The sequence below is a fragment of the Trifolium pratense genome, linkage group LG2, assembly GCF_020283565.1.
Source record: "Trifolium pratense cultivar HEN17-A07 linkage group LG2, ARS_RC_1.1, whole genome shotgun sequence".
Classification (NCBI taxonomy): domain Eukaryota; kingdom Viridiplantae; phylum Streptophyta; class Magnoliopsida; order Fabales; family Fabaceae; genus Trifolium; species Trifolium pratense.
Genome location: NC_060060.1, coordinates 70,254,871 through 70,273,258, shown reverse-complemented (window position 1 = coordinate 70,273,258; position 18,388 = coordinate 70,254,871). Strand labels below are relative to the sequence as shown.

Below are 18,388 nucleotides of genomic sequence, written 5' to 3'. Positions count from 1 at the left end.
TAGCTTTGTAATAAAAAATAAATATTGTGGATGTAGTTCACCAATTTATCTTACTATCTTAGTGAGTGTATTGACATTATAGGATGTTTGAGGGGAAGTGGTTGTGGTGTAAAAAAATTATATAATGTTATTCACCAATTGTCATAAGACAACAATGTGGTTTTTCACTAGTTTTGAGTTTTGAAGTTTTTCGTGTTTTTTGATAAATTTGTGTTCTATGTTGTTTTCATTAACAACGGGTAATAGAGTTTTGGTTAGATTCAGGGTTAAGAATTTGTAGTATGCTATGTGGTTGTAATATTGTAAGATCTAAATTTTTCTCACTAATTTATCTTTTAAATAGTGCATAATCTTTTTGAAATAGGTCAAGTCTCTAAATTTCATCACATTGTTGTACGTGGACAAATATTATACACCCCTTTAAAAAGGGTTGATATGCTATCTATTTTTTAAGAGATAGACACCAGTTTCCACCGATATCTTTTCTTGATATTTAGACTTAAATAATGTAGTTTAAGTCTCTCTATTTTAATTTTTATTGTTATTTTATTTTTTCTAATTAAAAATCAGTTTTTTAGTTTTCCTATTTTAACTTTTTTTACTTTTAGTTCCTCACTCTATTTTGAGATTAATTTTGATGATTAGGCCAAAATATATGTTATATTATAATTGAATTTCCGATTCTCAATTTCATCTTCACCAACGTGAATTTTCTTCTCTATTACTATTACAACCTCTGAATCACGGACTCCGACACGGACAGTGCGACATGACACTGACACGGACACGACGACACCGTTAATGTAAAAAATATAGGACACCGACACCGCTACATATTTATAAAAGATATAAATTGAAATTCAAAATATATACATGTAAATCTAAGTTGAGCAAGTTATTTCTTAAAAAAAGTTTTAAAACAAAATATAATAATATTTTATCTTTATTTATCCATCTACTATCGGAAAAACTAAAATTATTGTAATCAAAATGCAATGTCTTCAATCCCTCATTGATCAATATTGTTGTTTCGACGCATCTTTAACTCTTGTAGATATCTCTGATATGTGCGTAAGAGAGTATACGTAAAGAAAAAATAATTTTTTTTGGGACACTTGTCCAACACGTGTCGTGTGAGTCTCTTACAGGTGTCGGACACCGATCAAAGAAGTGTCACAGTTAAGAAAAAATTGATTTTTTTGGACACCAATCTGACCTATCCGATATGTATCGTACGAGTGTCGGACACTGCGACACGCCTAATCATATAGAGGTGTCCGTGCTTCTTAGATTACAACAACATAGAAATAAATAAACAAACAAACATCAAAGGAAGTGGCTATCGTCAAAAAAAAAAAATCAAAGGAAGTGGCTATTGTCAAAAAAAATCAAAGGAAGTGGCTAGCATTGTTTCAAATAGCGCTAGCTATCTAGTTATCATTTTCTTAACTTTATATTTATCATTTTTTAATTAGTGCTAGCTTTTTCTTTATAATAATCAGAGAATTTTGATCCGTGGGTTGAAATTCTCTCTATTAATTTTTCAAAAGATATGAAAGTATATTTTTAAGAAAAATGAAAGTATTGATAGCGAAGGATAATCGTAGTAAAACAGAGATGTAAAACATAGCGGAAATTAAAATTTTCCTTCGATGGATCATTGCGAATGGACATGATCAGGGTTTCGGTTATTACCTTAGAAGAACAAATTCCTCGATTCTGAGTTGATCACAAGCACCGCACGATCGCAGCACCTCTAGCCGGTCCACACGAACAGTTTCCGTTCACCTCTTAGTGCTAGCTGCAAGACGACAGTAGAGGGAGATTTAGTGCGGTTAGGGTTTTAGAGAATTTTAGGATTTCTCCAAAATTCGGATTATGTGTGTGACCACCAGACTGAATTGCATAAGGCTCTATTTATAGAGCTTCTTATGTTGTCTTCAGGCCAAAGCGGTTATTGGACTTCGCAAGCCCAATAACCTACTGTTACTAATCGCACCCCACTAATAAGTCATACTTATTTCTCCCGTCATTAACTGTCCTTATGTGTGTAACCCTGTAGGTTCCTATAACGTTGGCAATAATATTAATCTCAATATTATAAACAGTGAGCGGTATCTAGCAACACATCACTGCTACCCAAGTCACAAGAATGTCACGTGATCTGACAAACCTTTCCGTGATAAATATCTTGTGTATAATTACCCTTTTACCCTTATGTCTATATTGAACACAAGGCATAGTATGTCACCCTTGCTAAGTTCAATATTGGGCCCATAGACATATCTCCTGTTATGTAGGAGGGGCAAATTCCATCTAGGTCACTCATGTCCTTCAGCATGATTCGTGGAATACCCATCAACCAACTTTATAGTCATCCTGTTACAGATAACGTTTGAATGGCAACAAGGTAATACACTCCTACATCTAGGGTACATAGTGATTTTAGGTCGAAGGGTGGAATACACCACTTATCACTATGAGAATATCTTATGACATTTCATAACACACTATGTAGTATTCTCACGGTGGGTCAATCCGATACAAATGTTTCAATGTTATCATCAGTCTACCTCTATGCTTCAATGTTATCCCATTTCACTTTAAAGCTTGACTACGGATGCCATAAGAATAGTATTCTTATGTTTAATGGATTCTCACGATTAAGTCATACTTAACGTTCCACTTAACGAACTAACTATTCTAGGGACTTTATTACATAAACATAATAAAGAAGAGTCTTTATTTAATAAATGAATTATTCAATACAAGTATCATACAATCATAAATAATTGGCCTCTAGGACTTACACCAACACATAGTTTTGGAGTAAATGAAGTATATAAATAATTAAATAGACATATTTAGAGTTGGAGACATTAACTAAAATTTTAGGGTTAAATAAAGTTTTGGTCTCTATAAATATTTTTGTAACATATATTTTGAACTAATATTTTAGGGTTAATTTCTATAAAAAATTGCAACATCCCTAAATATTTTTTTAAACAAAAAGATTAATACGAAAATACAAGATTTAATCACATTACATATAATATCCATACTAATTGAGTTATATTCACTAAAACAAGAAGATTTCAGCTTATTGATTCCTCTAATATTTATCAAAATATATGATATCTAAACATAAAAAACACTTCCATTTCTTTTTATTTGACATATTATCTAATGTTATTTTGTCAAGTTGCCTAATAGCTAAAAATTTCATCCTTAAAGTGAATAAGTGGGATGATTGGGGTTCGAACTCCGACCCCTGCATATATAATACAATGTCTCTGTGAACTGAGTTAAGCTGCAGAGCATCTAACTCTTTGTCTATTACTACCTATCTTTAACAAAATAAGATACGACATTTACTTCAGTTGGAAAATGTCAAGCTTTACTCTTACCGGTGGTTGAAGACAACAAATATCAATTTAGTCTCTAACTATCATAGTTGGTGGTCGAGCCCACTCACTTGTTTGGACATATGGTGTAACTTTGTTTTCACCTTTGTTTTTGCGCTTATTATATTTGTAAATTCTTTTAGTTTTTTTTGGCACACCTTGAACTAAAGGGACTAATTAATTGGTTAATATATAAATCTCATTTGGCTTGTTAAAAAAAATAATTTAGACATGTGTAAATAAACAAAAAATAAAAGATATTTAGATACATGCTCACTTTTCAAATTATAATAAAAATAAATATTACAAGTATATACCGTCATTATGGAAGGAAAGACAGAGTAAGCATTTTCCTCTTTATCTTTGTCTAATTGCAATGAAACAATTAAAATTACCAACTCAAAAGCATAATTATATTGCCAACCAATAGAAAAAAACTCCCTGATATGTGCCACCTTTTTTTACTCTCCACCATCCAAATCAACAAACTAAATATAGAAACAAATTCAACCTCCCTTCTCTTTCTTCTATGTCTCCATATAAAAAAAATTCCCACACAAATCTTGTTAATTTTGAACAATTTTTCTTAGAACAAATTCTACAACAAATTTCATGCATGCATGTGCCTATAGTGATGTTCTAAAATCCTAATCAATAGGAGATTTATCACCAAATATTTCTTAGAACAAATTCTACAACAAACTTCATGCATGCATGTGCCTATAGTAATGTTCTAAAATCCTAATCAATAGGAGATTCAACATATAAAACATAGCTAGTTTTTTTTTTATTTATTTATTTATTTATTAATATTTGATTCTCACACAATGCCAAGCAAACTAAGAAAAGCAATTGGAGCAGTAAAAGACCAAACAAGCATTAGCCTAGCAAAGGTAACAAATGCAGCAAATCTTGAGGTAACAATTCTTAAAGCAACAACACATGATAAAAATCCAATTGAAGAACGTTATGTACATGAAATTGTGAACATGGTATCTTCAAATAAAGCATATGCTGCTGAATGTGCACAATGCATAGGTAAAAGAATTGGCAAAACAAGAAATTGGGTTGTAGCCCTTAAATCTCTTATGATTGTCCTTAGAATATTCCAAGATGGTGATCCATATTTTCCTAGAGAAGTTTTTCATTCAATGAAAAGGGGTGCTAAAATTCTCAACCTTTCAAGTTTTAAAGATGATTCAAATTCTAGTCCTTGGGATTACACTGCATTTATAAGAACATTTGCATTGTACCTTGATGAACGTTTAGATTGTTTCCTAACAGGAAAGCTTCAACGACGATTCACATATGATACTCGGTTTCACGAAAAAATGCAAAGGAATGAACCTGGAATTAGAGACATGAAACCTACATTGATTCTTAATAGAATCACTTATTGGCAAAGGTTATTAGATAGAGCTATTGGCACAAGACCGACCGGTTCGGCCAAGAATAATCGGTTGGTTCAAATTTCTCTTTATGCTATTGTGCAAGAAAGTTTTGATCTTTACAAAGATATCTCTGATGGGCTTGGTGTTATTTTGGATAATTTCTTCAATTTACCACTTTCAGCTTGTGTTACTGCATTCAATGCATGTGTTAAATCATATAAACAATTTGATGAGTTATCTGGATTTTATTGTTTTTGTTTAAGCATTGGAATTGGAAGATCTTATGAGTATCCAACTATTCAAAAAGTTTCTGATGAGCTTATGGAGACATTACAAGCTTTCTTGAAAGATCAAGCTTCATTCCATACAAATAATAATGATTCTAAACAATTTATTGTTTCTCGTCACAAACGTTCTAATGCATCATGTTCAAGTTCATCTCAAAATCAATTAGGTATTGAAAGATATTTTGAAAATGGTTCTGAATTTGGATCTCAATGTACATCATTAGAAGATCTAATGAGTGCTACCGATGTAGCAGGAAGTTCGCGCGGTTCGCTTGAACATGATAGGTATTCTGAGGAATCTGATGAAGATGAGAAACAATCATCACAATATTATGATGATGAGTTTACTAGTGTGGATGCTAATGGTTCTTGTTCTATTAGATCATTTTCAATTGACCATAATTCAAGGTCAAGTCTTGATATATTAAGTGTTGATAATATGGATCATGATCAAGTTATGCATCATAATCAAACAAATGAATGTGAGAAATTACAAAACACAAAAAGTGGGTCTAATTCCAATGATAGTTCCAAAGATTGTTGGGAAATAGTGTTGGCAAAAACAGTAGTAAATACTAATGAAACACCATCACCTAAATTGGATAATGGAATTGACCCTTTTCTTGATTTATTTGATCAAGCTTTAGTACCTCAACAAAAATACAATCCATTTCTTGATGATGTTGGAACTTCAGATTCTCATCATGCCACCACTAGTGTTAGTATTGATGATATTTTTGATGTATCACTATCACCAACTTTTAAGGCATCAACTTCACCAACCTTTAAGGCTCATGACCCTCTTGAATTAACGGTCTCTAATCAAAATTCCAATTCTTTAACAAATTTGGATCTTATTTTTGGTGACTTATATTCAAATGACACAACAGTTGCACCAAGCTTTGAAGCTCAAAATTCTCTTCAAATGATTGTGGCACCAAGTTTTGAGGCTCAAAATTCTTTTAAGAATGTTTCAACACCAACTTTTCAAGTGCATAATTCAAATGATAATGCCATAGTAGAGTCATCAATCTATAGTGTTGAGAATCCTAATACTAGTATTGTTCCTTTTGATCCATATAGTAATTTTTATGATTCAACCGTGGCACCAACATTTAGTGCAAATGGTGGTAGTGAAACAACATTCACAACACAAATAAGAGAAGATGATCCATTTGGGCCATGGCCTAGTGCAACGACGAACGATCAAACGTCTAATGTGTCATCGATGCAAGATCAAACTTTGTCGCGGCTTCAACAATTGTGGTTAGAACAACAAAACAAGATTATTGCAAAACATATGACTTGAAAAGTTATTGTAAATGTTTAGGCATTGAACTTTTGGGCAGAAAATATTTGAGCATTAAAATCAACTTTTGTAAATATTTTCCCACCATTTTTCCTTTCTCTAATTTCTTGTGTTATTCTACCTAACTTTATGCTTAATTCTTCTAAGACATGTTCAAAACTGGACTGTATTATTTCATGCAAAATGGAAAATGATACCTTATGATATATGTGAAAGTTTGGTTCTCATATATTATGAGTGAGAACAGATTTTTTTTTGGAACCTCCCAAGTCACTAAGTGCACATAGCTTCTCAAATTTTGAAGATGGATTTGCGCTGAGGTTCAATAATATGAATGCGTCTTAGCCGAGTCCGAAACTTCTCTTATCGAGTGATTGTTCTTCTTCCTTTGATTACTTGAATAGATAACATAAACTATCGAAAGATATCTTTCAATAAAATTGGAGGGATTCTGAGCAACAACAGAAAGAGAACAATTATCCTCTTGTCTAAACTCCTGGTATTGAAAAAACTTACAATGCTAATTCAGAATCGTTTTAAGAACATTAGTCTAATTAATACAAAAAAAAAAAAAAACAATATTCGTCTAATTAACTTCAAAGATTTGGTTTAGTGGTAAAAAGACAGATCTTAGATACAGAATGTCTCAATTCAAGCCTGTTAGTGTTTGTTTTTTTCGACTCCGCCTACTAGTGTTCTGAAGAGAGATAAATGTAATTACTTTGTAAATGCTAGAGTCCTAAGGACTTATCTGCCAACGATTTTTAAAAGTTGAAAATTCACAATTTTTTCTGATTAGTTTAACTCGTTGTGTGGGGATTAATTATTACTCTTAATTATTTCTTTAGAATTTAGATTTTTATTTTTTTAATTATGAAAGTGGCTGACCTTTTTTTATAAATAAAGAAAAATAAATTTATTTCTCTAAATTAAAGAATATCTGCTTCAAAATTACAGTACTACTACTAGTTTTCTGTTTGATTCTCAGTTTCACACTAACTAACTAATTTTTCTGTTTTGATTCCGTTTCCCTTCTCGCCGCCGCTGCTGCTGCCACCACTCATCGTCACAGTGGCGCGTAGTCCCCACCCCCACAGCTTCACCTTCGTCAGGTTCATTCTTTATTTTTATTTTTCCATCTTCATCATATAATTCCTTCAAAAAAATCTTCATCATATTATAATAGTTGTTTTGTTAATCTTGCTTGAGATTGATTATCTATCTCTCATTCATGCGATCGGTTCAACATTTATTCTTTCTTTCTTGTGTTTTGTGAGTATGAGTTGTTTCCATTTAGCGGATTCACGAGACCTTCACGATTTTTCGTATTCAATAGTGCATTTTTCCAACTTTAATTTCAATATTGTTTTCGTCGTGTTAATGTTTCCAACTCTTAATTTCAAGATTCAATTCTAGAACATAATTTTTTCTAATAATCTTGATCAATACATAATTGGTGTTGATTGGAAAAATCCAATTCAAATTTTGTCTTAATCTGATCAAATTATGAAAAATGTGTATTCTTTTTCATATTTAATTAATAATGTAACTATTTATACATAATTATATTAAAAAATTTGGTATAAAGCCTCTGGTTCCCTGGAGAAGCGGCCCGGTGGTAATGTAGAGTTCGGCTGCGAGTTAAGTAAAGTCTGGCCAAGACAAAAAATCAAACCGGAAGATTACATAAATTTTGTTGGACAATTTATTTTTTTATTTTTTTTGCAAAGTTAACAATACTATGTGTTGATGGGTGATTTTTGTTTCTTTATGTTCTCTATTAGGGCTTTCAGATTTTGATTGGTGAGGATGGTCCTGGTGTTGGCATTGGGGGATCTGCATGTGCCTCACAGAGCACCTGATCTCCCTGCAAAGTTCAAATCCATGCTTGTCCCGGGCAAGATCCAGCATATTATCTGCACTGGAAATTTATGCATTAAAGTATGTGCAATTTTCTGTCATACAGACACAAGTAATACTGATCCCCGTTAATTGTTTCTGTGGTACTTATTTTGGAATATAATTGATGGATCTTATCTTCTAGTATGTATTTTTATCTTCTACATCCATGCATTTAAACTATAGCTTAGTGAAAATATATTTCCTTTTTTGGTTCTTTGTTTTAGTTGGGTCCTCTTTCAATTGTGATTACTGCAATCAAACTTTAAGAGAGTTTCAAATATTTTCTTAAATGGTATGATGGGATTGCCTGTCAAAGTGAGGATTCTTTATGGTATTAAGTTTTTAACTATTGAGAATTGTGTTTCTTTATCAAGTTGTATGAAGCCGAATTTGGTGGCATTTGTTTTAGTATTCGAATTGGGTGAATATTTTAATTTTAATGCTTGGATTTCTAAGCTAAATTTTATTTGAATTATGCCCAGGAAGTTCATGACTACTTGAAGACTCTTTGTCCAGACTTACATATAGCTCGTGGCGAGTATGATGAAGAGACGAAATATCCAGAAACTAAAACGCTAACCATTGGTCAGTTTAAGCTTGGACTTTGCCATGGTCATCAGGTTTGATTTTCCTTTGACTCTCTGATGTTTTTTCTCCACTTCATGTATAATATATATTTGCGGGCATGAACAATGTTGAGAGTCTCACATTGGGATATGATACAACCTGAAAAAAGTGTTTATAGATAAATAGAAGACATTTCTCACCTTACAAACTGATTTTGTGGGGTTCAGTTAGGTTAAACTCAAATTCTAAGAGACTAGTCAGTAATTTAGGATTTTACTTCCTATAGAATTTAGAGGGTAATGTACTGTTCATTTTCTTGTTTTCTTGATAAGTTATAGACATAAGGCAACAGGAAAAACAAACTACAGAAAAGAATATGAAGTCATTCCTATAGTTTTCCTTGCAACACCTTGATTAGCTGAACCTAAGTTGGATGATTTATCGCATTGTAGCCCTATATGTTGCCAATGTACATGATCAATTAGCGCCTCCTTACCTTCCCTGATGGTGTTTCTGACATTTTATCAGATTGATATAACAATTTAAATTTGTTTCCACTTAGCTGTCTTTCACCAGTGATAAGGTTTTTAAGTAACTGCGTTGCTTTTCTTGTTAATTAAAGACCAAATTTCTGCGTCCATGATGATAGTGTTTTTATTACTTTTGAAGGTTATTCCATGGGGAGACCTAGATTCACTAGCAATGCTGCAGAGGCAGCTTGATGTAGACATCCTTGTGACTGGTCACACCAATCAGTTTACAGCATACAAACACGAGGGTGGTGTGGTTATAAATCCAGGTTCTGCAACTGGTGCCTATAGCAGCATCACATATGACGTGAACCCAAGTTTTGTCCTCATGGACATTGATGGTCTGCGTGTTGTGGTCTATGTGTATGAACTAATTGATGGAGAGGTTAAGGTTGACAAGATAGATTTCAAGAAAACATCCTCAAACCAATCTACTCAGTGAACTTGGTCTTTAGTATAGAATCATTGTTATTTGTTTCTATTTTTCCTTCAAACATTATAAGGAGGTTCTGGTTTTAGAATTGCTATACTTTAATTTGAACAGTTGTATTTTGGGCATGCCATAGGTTTACAGGGTTCATTTTATTTGATCAATTTGTCAACTAAGCAAAACATATATAACTGATTAGCTGTGACTTAATGTGTTCCTTTTTTTCTTCCATTGACGAGTGACTAGATTCGGGATGATATAATTTATGTCACCACTTGTTTTCTCCATATCTTCTTGATTTTATGTTTTTATATAATACATCCTCTGATTCTTTTTATAAGAAACAATTGTCTTTTTAGATTCATTGAATAACTGATGTATCTGGACTATATTGTAGAGCAGATACATTAGTTATTCAATGAACATAAAAAGTTGATTGCTCTTATAAAATTGATTCATGTTAGGAGCAATTGTTTTTGGATTGTGAAGCTCCTCCCCAGTCTTCTACAGCAACTTCGGAGCAATTGACTCATGTTATTTGGGCAAACCTTTAAGTTCATCCAACTTGAATGTGCTGAGGTCTTGGCCTCTCCTATGTCAATGTCTCTTTGGTCTGCATATTGTTTGGTAGAAGTATAGAAAATATTTAGGACATTATCTTGATTTTGACATGCTCTTCCTAGAATTATACACCATCAATTATACTTTTGATTGTTCCAAAAATTTAATCCATGATTCCATGATCATAGATTATGAATACTTCACATTGTTCCTCTGTTGGCTATGACTCTAATTTCTTTAGCAATATTACTACCCAAAACTTTATTGTATCAACAGGAAAGGAAAAAAAGATAGATATACACACAGTACTGTAAAATTTAAATTATGAAGTTCAAATTCAAAATTATAATTATAATAATTAATAAGACATTTATAATAAATTTAGGATTAAGTAAATTTAAATAATTATTTGAAGATACCATAAAAAAATGAAATATTAGATGTAGAAGAAATCACAGGATATATATCAAAAGTTAAAGGCTCCAATTTTACATAGAACTATATACTCTAAATAAATGTGCAACAAAGATCAATTAAATATTGGAATTAATTATGTCTATTATTTTAATGTTAATTTTTTTCTTGGTTTTAAAAGACCTAGGATTTAAATATATTAAGATTCTTGTCGTAGTTCACATTGATATAAGGAGTGACAATAAAAAAGTACACAACTTTGAAAAAAAAAATACTCCCAACAAATAATACCATGTGGTGAGTACTATGTGGACAACTTTTACACATTCATCTATCCAGACATTGATGCATTCTGAAGCTGAAGATCATTTTTTCACTGGTAGTGGTGAGTACTGTTGCTTTGACTCCAATTGTTGATTCAGTGCAAGTTCTATTTTCTTGCATCTGAGTATAACTTTTTGAATAACTTTCCTTAATTTTTTTATTTTAATTTTTTTTATTTCCAGGTGCTTTAATCTAAATCAGAACATTCTTCCATTTCTATAGTCGAATCTTAAATTCTTTCAATGGAAGATTCTTCACAAAACTTAAAATGGAAGTATCATGTTTTCTTGAGTTTTAGGGGAGAAGACACACGCTTAGGCTTTACTGATCACCTATATGCAGCGTTGGTGCGTAAAAGTATAATAACTTTCAGAGATGATGAAGAACTTGCAAGAGGTGAAGTAATCTCACAAAAACTCCTCCATGCAATTGAGGAATCTCTCTCAGCAGTTGTAATAATCTCCAAAAACTATGCTACCTCAGCTTGGTGTTTGGATGAGTTAGTCAAGATTCTCGAATCCAAACGTTTGTCAGGACAACAAGTGTTCCCAATCTTCTATGGCGTAGATCCCTCCGATGTAAGAAATCAAAGGGGAAGTTTTGCTGAAGCTTTTAGGAAACATGAGGAAAAATTTACTGAAAGCAAAGAGAAGGTACAAAGGTGGAGAGATGCATTGAGAGAGGTTGCCAACTTGTCAGGGTGGGATTCTAAGGATCAGTAAGTGCACACCTGTGATTTTCATTTGAGTTGTAAATTTCATATATAGATAGAACCTACTTATCCTAACACTAGTTAAGCTGACTTTAGCCTAGTTTGGATTAGCTTTTAATTCAGTGAATCTTTTCAAGTGAAATAACATTTAGTTTCATGAGAAGCTGAATGAGAGAACTTCTGAAGAAAATGTGATGCAGAAGTTGATTAATTTCAACTTTTTAAGAGAATATTAGAATACTCATGGCTATTGAACCATCTTTTCAATTTTTTTCTTTATAAAATGTTCAGAGTCCCACATTGAACAAGATAAAGTTTGAATGAGTTTATAAGCCCCACAGTTCTTACCTTACAAGCTGATTTTGTAAGTTGTGTTAAGTCCAACCCCAATTCTAAGATGGTATCAGACCTATCTAAGATCCGTTGGGCCACCTGCTATCTGGTCAATGCCATCAGACCACTCGGGTCATGCTCTAGATGTCAAGGCCTGAACTTTCTCATCGAAGAAGTGGGAGTATTTCTCACCTTACAAATCGGTTTTGTAGGGTTGTATTAGGCCCAACCCAAATTCTAATAGTAAAATTTGGTATGTTTTATTTATATGAATTTAATTATGCCTTGATTAAAATTTTTGGATATTATTCTATGCAGACATGAAACAAAACTCATTGAAGAAGTTGTTGTACAAGTATGGAAAAAACTGGAACTCAAACTCCCATCTTATTACGATGGACTGATTGCAATTGATGCAAGATTGGAAGAATTATATTCAACTCTGAAGCTAGGATCGGAGGATGTTTGTTTCGTAGGCATATGGGGTATGGGTGGGATAGGCAAAACAACTCTAGCTACTGTTCTCTTCAAGAAAATCAGAAGCCAATTTGATGTAGGTTGTTTCATTGCCAATGTTAGAGAGGTCTCTGGGGAAAGAAACCAAGGTCTATTGCAGTTGCAAAATAAAATTCTTTCACATCTGAACATTAAAGGAATGGTAATTGAAACATTAAGCCAAGGAAAGGACAGCTTAAGAAACCTTTTATCCAACAAAAAGGTTCTTCTTGTCCTTGATGATGTAAGTTCTAAAAGCGAACTTGAAAATTTGGCTGGAAGCGAAGCATGGTTTGGTCAAGGGAGTATAATAATAGTTACAACTAGGGATAAGCACCTCTTGATATCGCACACGGTATTGTTTGAAATGTATGAGAGTAAAATCTTAAATAAAAGTGAATCCCTTCAACTTTTTTGTGAAAAAGCATTTAAAGAAGATGCACCAAAAGAGGGTTATATGGAGTTGTCTAAAAGTGTGGTCGAATATGCTCAAGGCCTCCCTTTGACTCTCGAAGTGTTGGGTTCTTTTCTTTGTGAAAGAAGTATATCTGATTGGGAAGATGCTTTATCCAAGATGAAACAAGTTCCACACGATGATATCTTAAACAAACTTAGAATAAGCTATGACATGTTAGAAGATGAACACAAGACCATATTTCTAGATATTGCCTGCTTTTTTAAGGGATGGTACAGACATAAAGTGGTACAAATATTGGAAAATTGTGGCCTTCATCCAACCGTTGGAATAAATGTTCTCATAGAAAAATCGTTAGTAACTTTTGATGGAAGAGTTATCTGGATGCATGATATGCTTGAAGAAATGGGTAAAACTATAGTTTTTCAAGAGTCCCCTAATGATCCTGGTAGACGAAGCAGATTGTGGTCTCTTGAGGATATTGATAAAGTGATGAGAAAAAATAAGGTAATTGCCAAATTTAATGTTACAATACTTTTACCGCATTTCTCGTATATATATTGTCTTACCTATCTGAAGACTATTGTTTATGTTTATTAGGGAACTGAAATTGTGCAAGGTATAGTTTTGAAATCATCACCATATACGCTGTATGAAGCACATTGGGACCCTGAGGCGTTCTCAAAGATGGGTAATCTTAGGTTACTCATTATATTATGTGATATGCATCTTTCCCTTGGTCTGAAATGTCTTTCCAGCTCACTAAAAGTGCTTGTATGGTGGGGGTATCCACTGAATGCTCTACCACTTGGACTTCAACTAGATGAGCTTGTGCATTTACAAATGATCAATAGTAAAGTTAAACGGTTGTGGAATGGAAATGAGGTATGAATTTTCAGTTAAGATCCTTCATATAACTTAATAGTATTGACTCGGGATTTTCAAATGCTAATATGTTTCTTGATTTTTGTTGTTCAGTATTTTGGAAAGCTGAAAGTAATAGATTTGAGTAACTCCAAAGATTTACATCAAACTCCAAACATCTCTGGAATTCCAAATCTTGAAGAGCTGTATCTTAATGATTGTACGAAACTTGTCGAAGTTCACCAATCTATCAGACAACACAAAAAACTCATGATAGTTAGCTTGATGGGATGTGTAGATCTGAAAACTTTTCCAAGTAAATTGGAAATGTGTTCCTTGAAAATGCTATTTCTTTCTGATTGCTCAAATGTTAAAAGACTTCCTGATTTTGGTGAAAATATGACAGCCGTCACGGCGCTCAACTTGATGAATTGCAAAAGTCTTCTATACCTTCCAAACAGCATTAGTAACCTGAAGTCTCTCGGAATTCTCAACATATCAGGATGTTCAAAAATTTGTACCTTGCCAAATGGTATAAATCAAAACAAGGCTTTGAAGGACATTGACTTGAGCAGAACTGCTATTAGAGAATTGCATCCATCCCTATTTCAGTTAGAAAGTATCAAAAGATTATCTTTCAGTGGATGTAGCGGGCCAACATCCAATTTCAGCTGGGAGTTTCGGCTTCCTTTTGGCAAGAATTTCAGGTTTTTCCCATCTCAAACAAGCTTAACATTGCCCCCTTTTGTATCAGCCCTTTCCTCATTAACTGAATTGGATTTAAGCTATTGCAATCTCACTGATAATTCAATTCCCCGTGATATCGATTGCTTATCATCGTTAGAGAGACTAAATCTAAGTGGGAACAATTTTGTAAGCCTTCCGGCTCATTACATTGCTAATCTTACAAAGCTTCGTTATCTTGAATTGGAAGATTGCCCACAGCTTCAATCTTTACCTATTGTTCCACCACATGTACGCTTGTACGTTACAGATTCAGATGCAAGGGAAGCTAATGCATTAGATCCACAAAAGATATGGAAGGTGTTTGAATCAAGTGAAAAGGAATTCTTACAGTCATCTGTATATCGAGTATGTGTATCTACAGACTATAAATTTTTATTTACATTACACACACGAAGCTTCTTACTATTTTATAATGTATGCATGGATTTCATCTATTGTTTTTAACAAAAGAAGTTACATTATTACAGATGTTTGATTTCTTTGATCCTATGTACTTTGAAATCCCTTCGAGATTTGATAATCAGAAATTTTTTCCCTTGAGCTCGTCGTATGTGTCAAAACTTGATTCAATTGCATCAGTAACAGTGTACATCCCTGATGATTGTCTTTCAAGTGACTGGTGGGGTGTGGCTGTATTTGTGGCCTTAGAAGCTGAAGTTCCACAGGATTCAGAGGAAGCTTCTAAAGGTTTTGAGTTCAGCAGATCCATGCGCTTGTATTGGAACTTCGATACTCTTGGACCTGAAGATGGCCCCTCCTTATCACTATCTGCAGGATCAACAGCATATAATGATCTGTACCTTATCACAATGATAGTGAGTGGTGATTTTATATACTTGCGGAGACACCGAAGAGGGCACCGGAATTCCATGCAGGAACCCTTCAGCAAGCACAGAAGGCCAGAGTTCAGGGAAAACAGTTCGTTGCGTTTCGAAATGCGAGTGGCAGGGTGCAAGATAAGGAAGTGTGGGTGGCGTCTGTTGCGAAAGGAAGATTATCTTGAAGACTTGCAAATGCTGAACAATGGTGGACTTTTTGTAGCACCTTCCGATTCCGGGCATTCAGATGGCATGAACAAATCATCTGTGGATGAATCCAAAGGGGAGGATGCTACTGCTTTGGATGTGCAGACCATAGAAAGGTCAAATGAGAACTTCTCTTTGGTAAGTCACCTAATAATAGCATGCAATCACCTCAAAAAATTTAATGATATTGTCATGTGATCTATTTATAAATGCATATTATATTGTCATGCGATCTCTCTCTCTCTCTCTCTCTCTCTCTCTCTATATATATATATATATATATATATATATATATATATATATATAGGAAATTTCACACACTGAAAAAACCTTAGCTGCTGTTGTTATGGTCAGGCAAACAACTGACATGAAAAAGTAGGACCGATTCCAATTATAATGTCCTAATTGGAGTATATTCAAAATTTAGACTACAAGGATTCAAATGCCTGTCATTTCAATTTGTTGGTCGAAACTCAGGGTACCTAAATTTGATAACGACCTCTAAAGTGGGTCTTGTAAAATACACTGTCTTAAACACTAAAACAGACAATGTTCATGCTTGACGTAGCCCTTAAATTATGAAGAAATCTTATTGTTGGTCCCAAATGTTTATTTATACAAATTTATTTTCTGTGACTCGGAATTATCCAAAAGAAAAAACATTCAATCTCTGGTAATTTTTCTTAATATTTTCGGTTCGCCGTTATTGGACTTCAATTACATATTAAGCTTAACTTGTTTACCACTGTTCTTATCTTTGCAGGGCAAAATATTTCACAACTTTAGACAAGGACTTGGTTTAAGTGTGCTAGCATTGATATCAATGATGATTGGGGCTACACTAATCCATTCACCTGTGAATGATTTGCGCTTCAAAAAGTCCACGGCAACAAATGAGATCATGACTAATAAGCTATTAAAATCAGATTCGATATCCTCCAACAATATTGTACTTATGGTCAATACACCGCAATTGCAAAGCAGTCCTCGTAACAGAAATGTGAGCCAGCGGTTGTCATTTCCAGTATACCAGCCACCAAGGAGGCTGAGTTTCTGTCAGACCCACTGTTGGTTAACTTAGCTAGATGAGAAACATTTTGCTTTTTGACAATTTTGTTTTTGTAGCTTTTATTTGTTTTTTTTTCATTCTAATATGGAATTGTAATAAATCTTATTTTATACTATTGTTTCTTAACACCGTAGTTTCTTGATAGGAACTTCACAATAGTTGAAACTACCAAAGTTTTAGGAATGGTACAACATAAAGGAATGAAATTAAGAGCAATACAAATATATTGATGCTGATGTGAGTGACATGATGTTAGTGCCATGAGATGAGATGCAATTTATAAGAGAGATAGAGAGAGATGAGATTGGTGGGATCTATATCTATTTATATCTATGTCTCTCCCCAAATGGAGTTTTGAATTTCTTTTTAGAAATGGAGAGGATCCTAACTTATATTTGCAACTGTGTATGTAATTCACTCAAGAAGCGTCTAATCTCAAGCTTCTGGACTACTAGAGATAACTTCTGTTGCAAACATGCCTCAGGCAAAGAAAGGAACCAATCACTGCATTTCTAAAAGAGGCTTAAACTAGTTAGAGTGAGACTTATGTGTTGTGTGGTTGTAATAATTCTTATTTATTTTATCATACTAAAAATTAAAATGATATATTAGAAACAATATGATTGAGATGGCAAAAGTATTTTAAATTTGAAATATGGTGGCCATATTTTTTGTATGGAAAAGGAATATATCTTTTTAAATTGAAAGGAGCTATATTATTATAAAATGTGTTCTGAACTTGATAAATCAAAATCAGTGTGGAATTGCAGATCATTTTTGTTAATGTCATTTAGCGCAGGCGCTTTTGATAGCATCATTGTGGTTAAATCAGCGTGGAACTGTATTGAAGGTCAATACACCAAAATTACAGTGCAGTCGTAGCATAAATGTGGGTGAACGAGCATCATTTCCATTTTACCAGCTTCCAAGGACGACGAATTTCCATTATACCAGCATAGTGTCCAAATCTGCAAGACTATATGTTCCATTGGAAAAGGCTCCAATAGCCACAACAGTTACCCAAATAGGGCCTACAAAGCCCACATGGGCACGAAGCTATGAAGCCACGATCGGGGGAAGATGAAGACGTGAGCCTAGAGGCGTAGAGGCAGCTAAGGGCCTTCAGATTATAGGTTTACATAAGTAGGATACATTTTACTAGAAAGATCATCTGATTTGTCTGTCTGTAATAATAGAATTACTGGTTCTTCAATGTTCATTAAGCTTTTGGGTATGCCATTTGTGTCATGAACAAAAATCAAGTTGTGATGTTCCATAAGTTGCATGTATGTTTTGGACACTCCCAGCATTGAACCAAGAGTTTCTATAACATTAAACATTTATGTGATATTTAACTCAAGAGAGGAGTATAAATAAAAGTTTATTGCCTCTCAGGGTTTCAAAGCAAAAATACAACTTAGTAATTATTTTTTCTGTTGCTGTTTAATTTTGGGATCAAAATGAGTCAAGTCTTAAAATGAAAACTGTGTTTAATAATGCAGGTTATAAAAAGACATTAAATGTGGTTTCTGCAACTTTCGAAATGCTTTGTTCCTGGCATAATAATCACAAATTATCTGTTTTGTCAAAAAAAAAAAAAAAAAAATCA

At 33.4% G+C, this 18,388-nt stretch overlaps 3 protein-coding genes across 4 annotated transcripts; all 3 read left to right on the top strand.

Annotated features, from left to right (window-relative positions):
• Nucleotides 1-3,963: 3,963 nt before the first annotated feature.
• Nucleotides 3,964-6,654, top strand: LOC123909481 (clathrin coat assembly protein AP180-like). The gene has a single exon (XM_045960322.1). It carries the CDS (start codon nucleotides 4,232-4,234, stop codon nucleotides 6,389-6,391), a length of 2,160 nt encoding a protein of 719 aa, XP_045816278.1. The 5' UTR covers nucleotides 3,964-4,231; the 3' UTR covers nucleotides 6,392-6,654.
• Nucleotides 6,655-7,261: 607 nt separating this feature from the next.
• Nucleotides 7,262-10,107, top strand: LOC123905981 (vacuolar protein sorting-associated protein 29-like). Of its 2 annotated transcripts, none has more exons than XM_045955801.1 (4): nucleotides 7,262-7,503; nucleotides 8,176-8,332; nucleotides 8,776-8,913; nucleotides 9,530-10,107. In XM_045955801.1, exons 2-4 carry the CDS (start codon nucleotides 8,201-8,203, stop codon nucleotides 9,830-9,832), a joined length of 573 nt encoding a protein of 190 aa, XP_045811757.1. In that variant the 5' UTR covers nucleotides 7,262-7,503; nucleotides 8,176-8,200; the 3' UTR covers nucleotides 9,833-10,107. The 2 variants fall into 2 exon arrangements, with proteins under 2 accessions (XP_045811757.1, XP_045811756.1); XM_045955800.1 differs by having other exon boundaries at nucleotides 7,323-7,503; nucleotides 8,185-8,332.
• A 682-nt stretch (nucleotides 10,108-10,789) lies between these two features.
• Nucleotides 10,790-18,013, top strand: LOC123905978 (TMV resistance protein N-like). Its single transcript, XM_045955795.1, has 7 exons — nucleotides 10,790-11,180; nucleotides 11,302-11,837; nucleotides 12,483-13,581; nucleotides 13,675-13,959; nucleotides 14,053-15,030; nucleotides 15,153-15,848; nucleotides 16,474-18,013. The coding sequence occupies exons 2-7, from the start codon at nucleotides 11,362-11,364 to the stop codon at nucleotides 16,789-16,791; spliced, it is 3,852 nt and encodes a 1,283-aa protein (XP_045811751.1). The 5' UTR covers nucleotides 10,790-11,180; nucleotides 11,302-11,361; the 3' UTR covers nucleotides 16,792-18,013.
• Nucleotides 18,014-18,388: the final 375 nt, after the last annotated feature.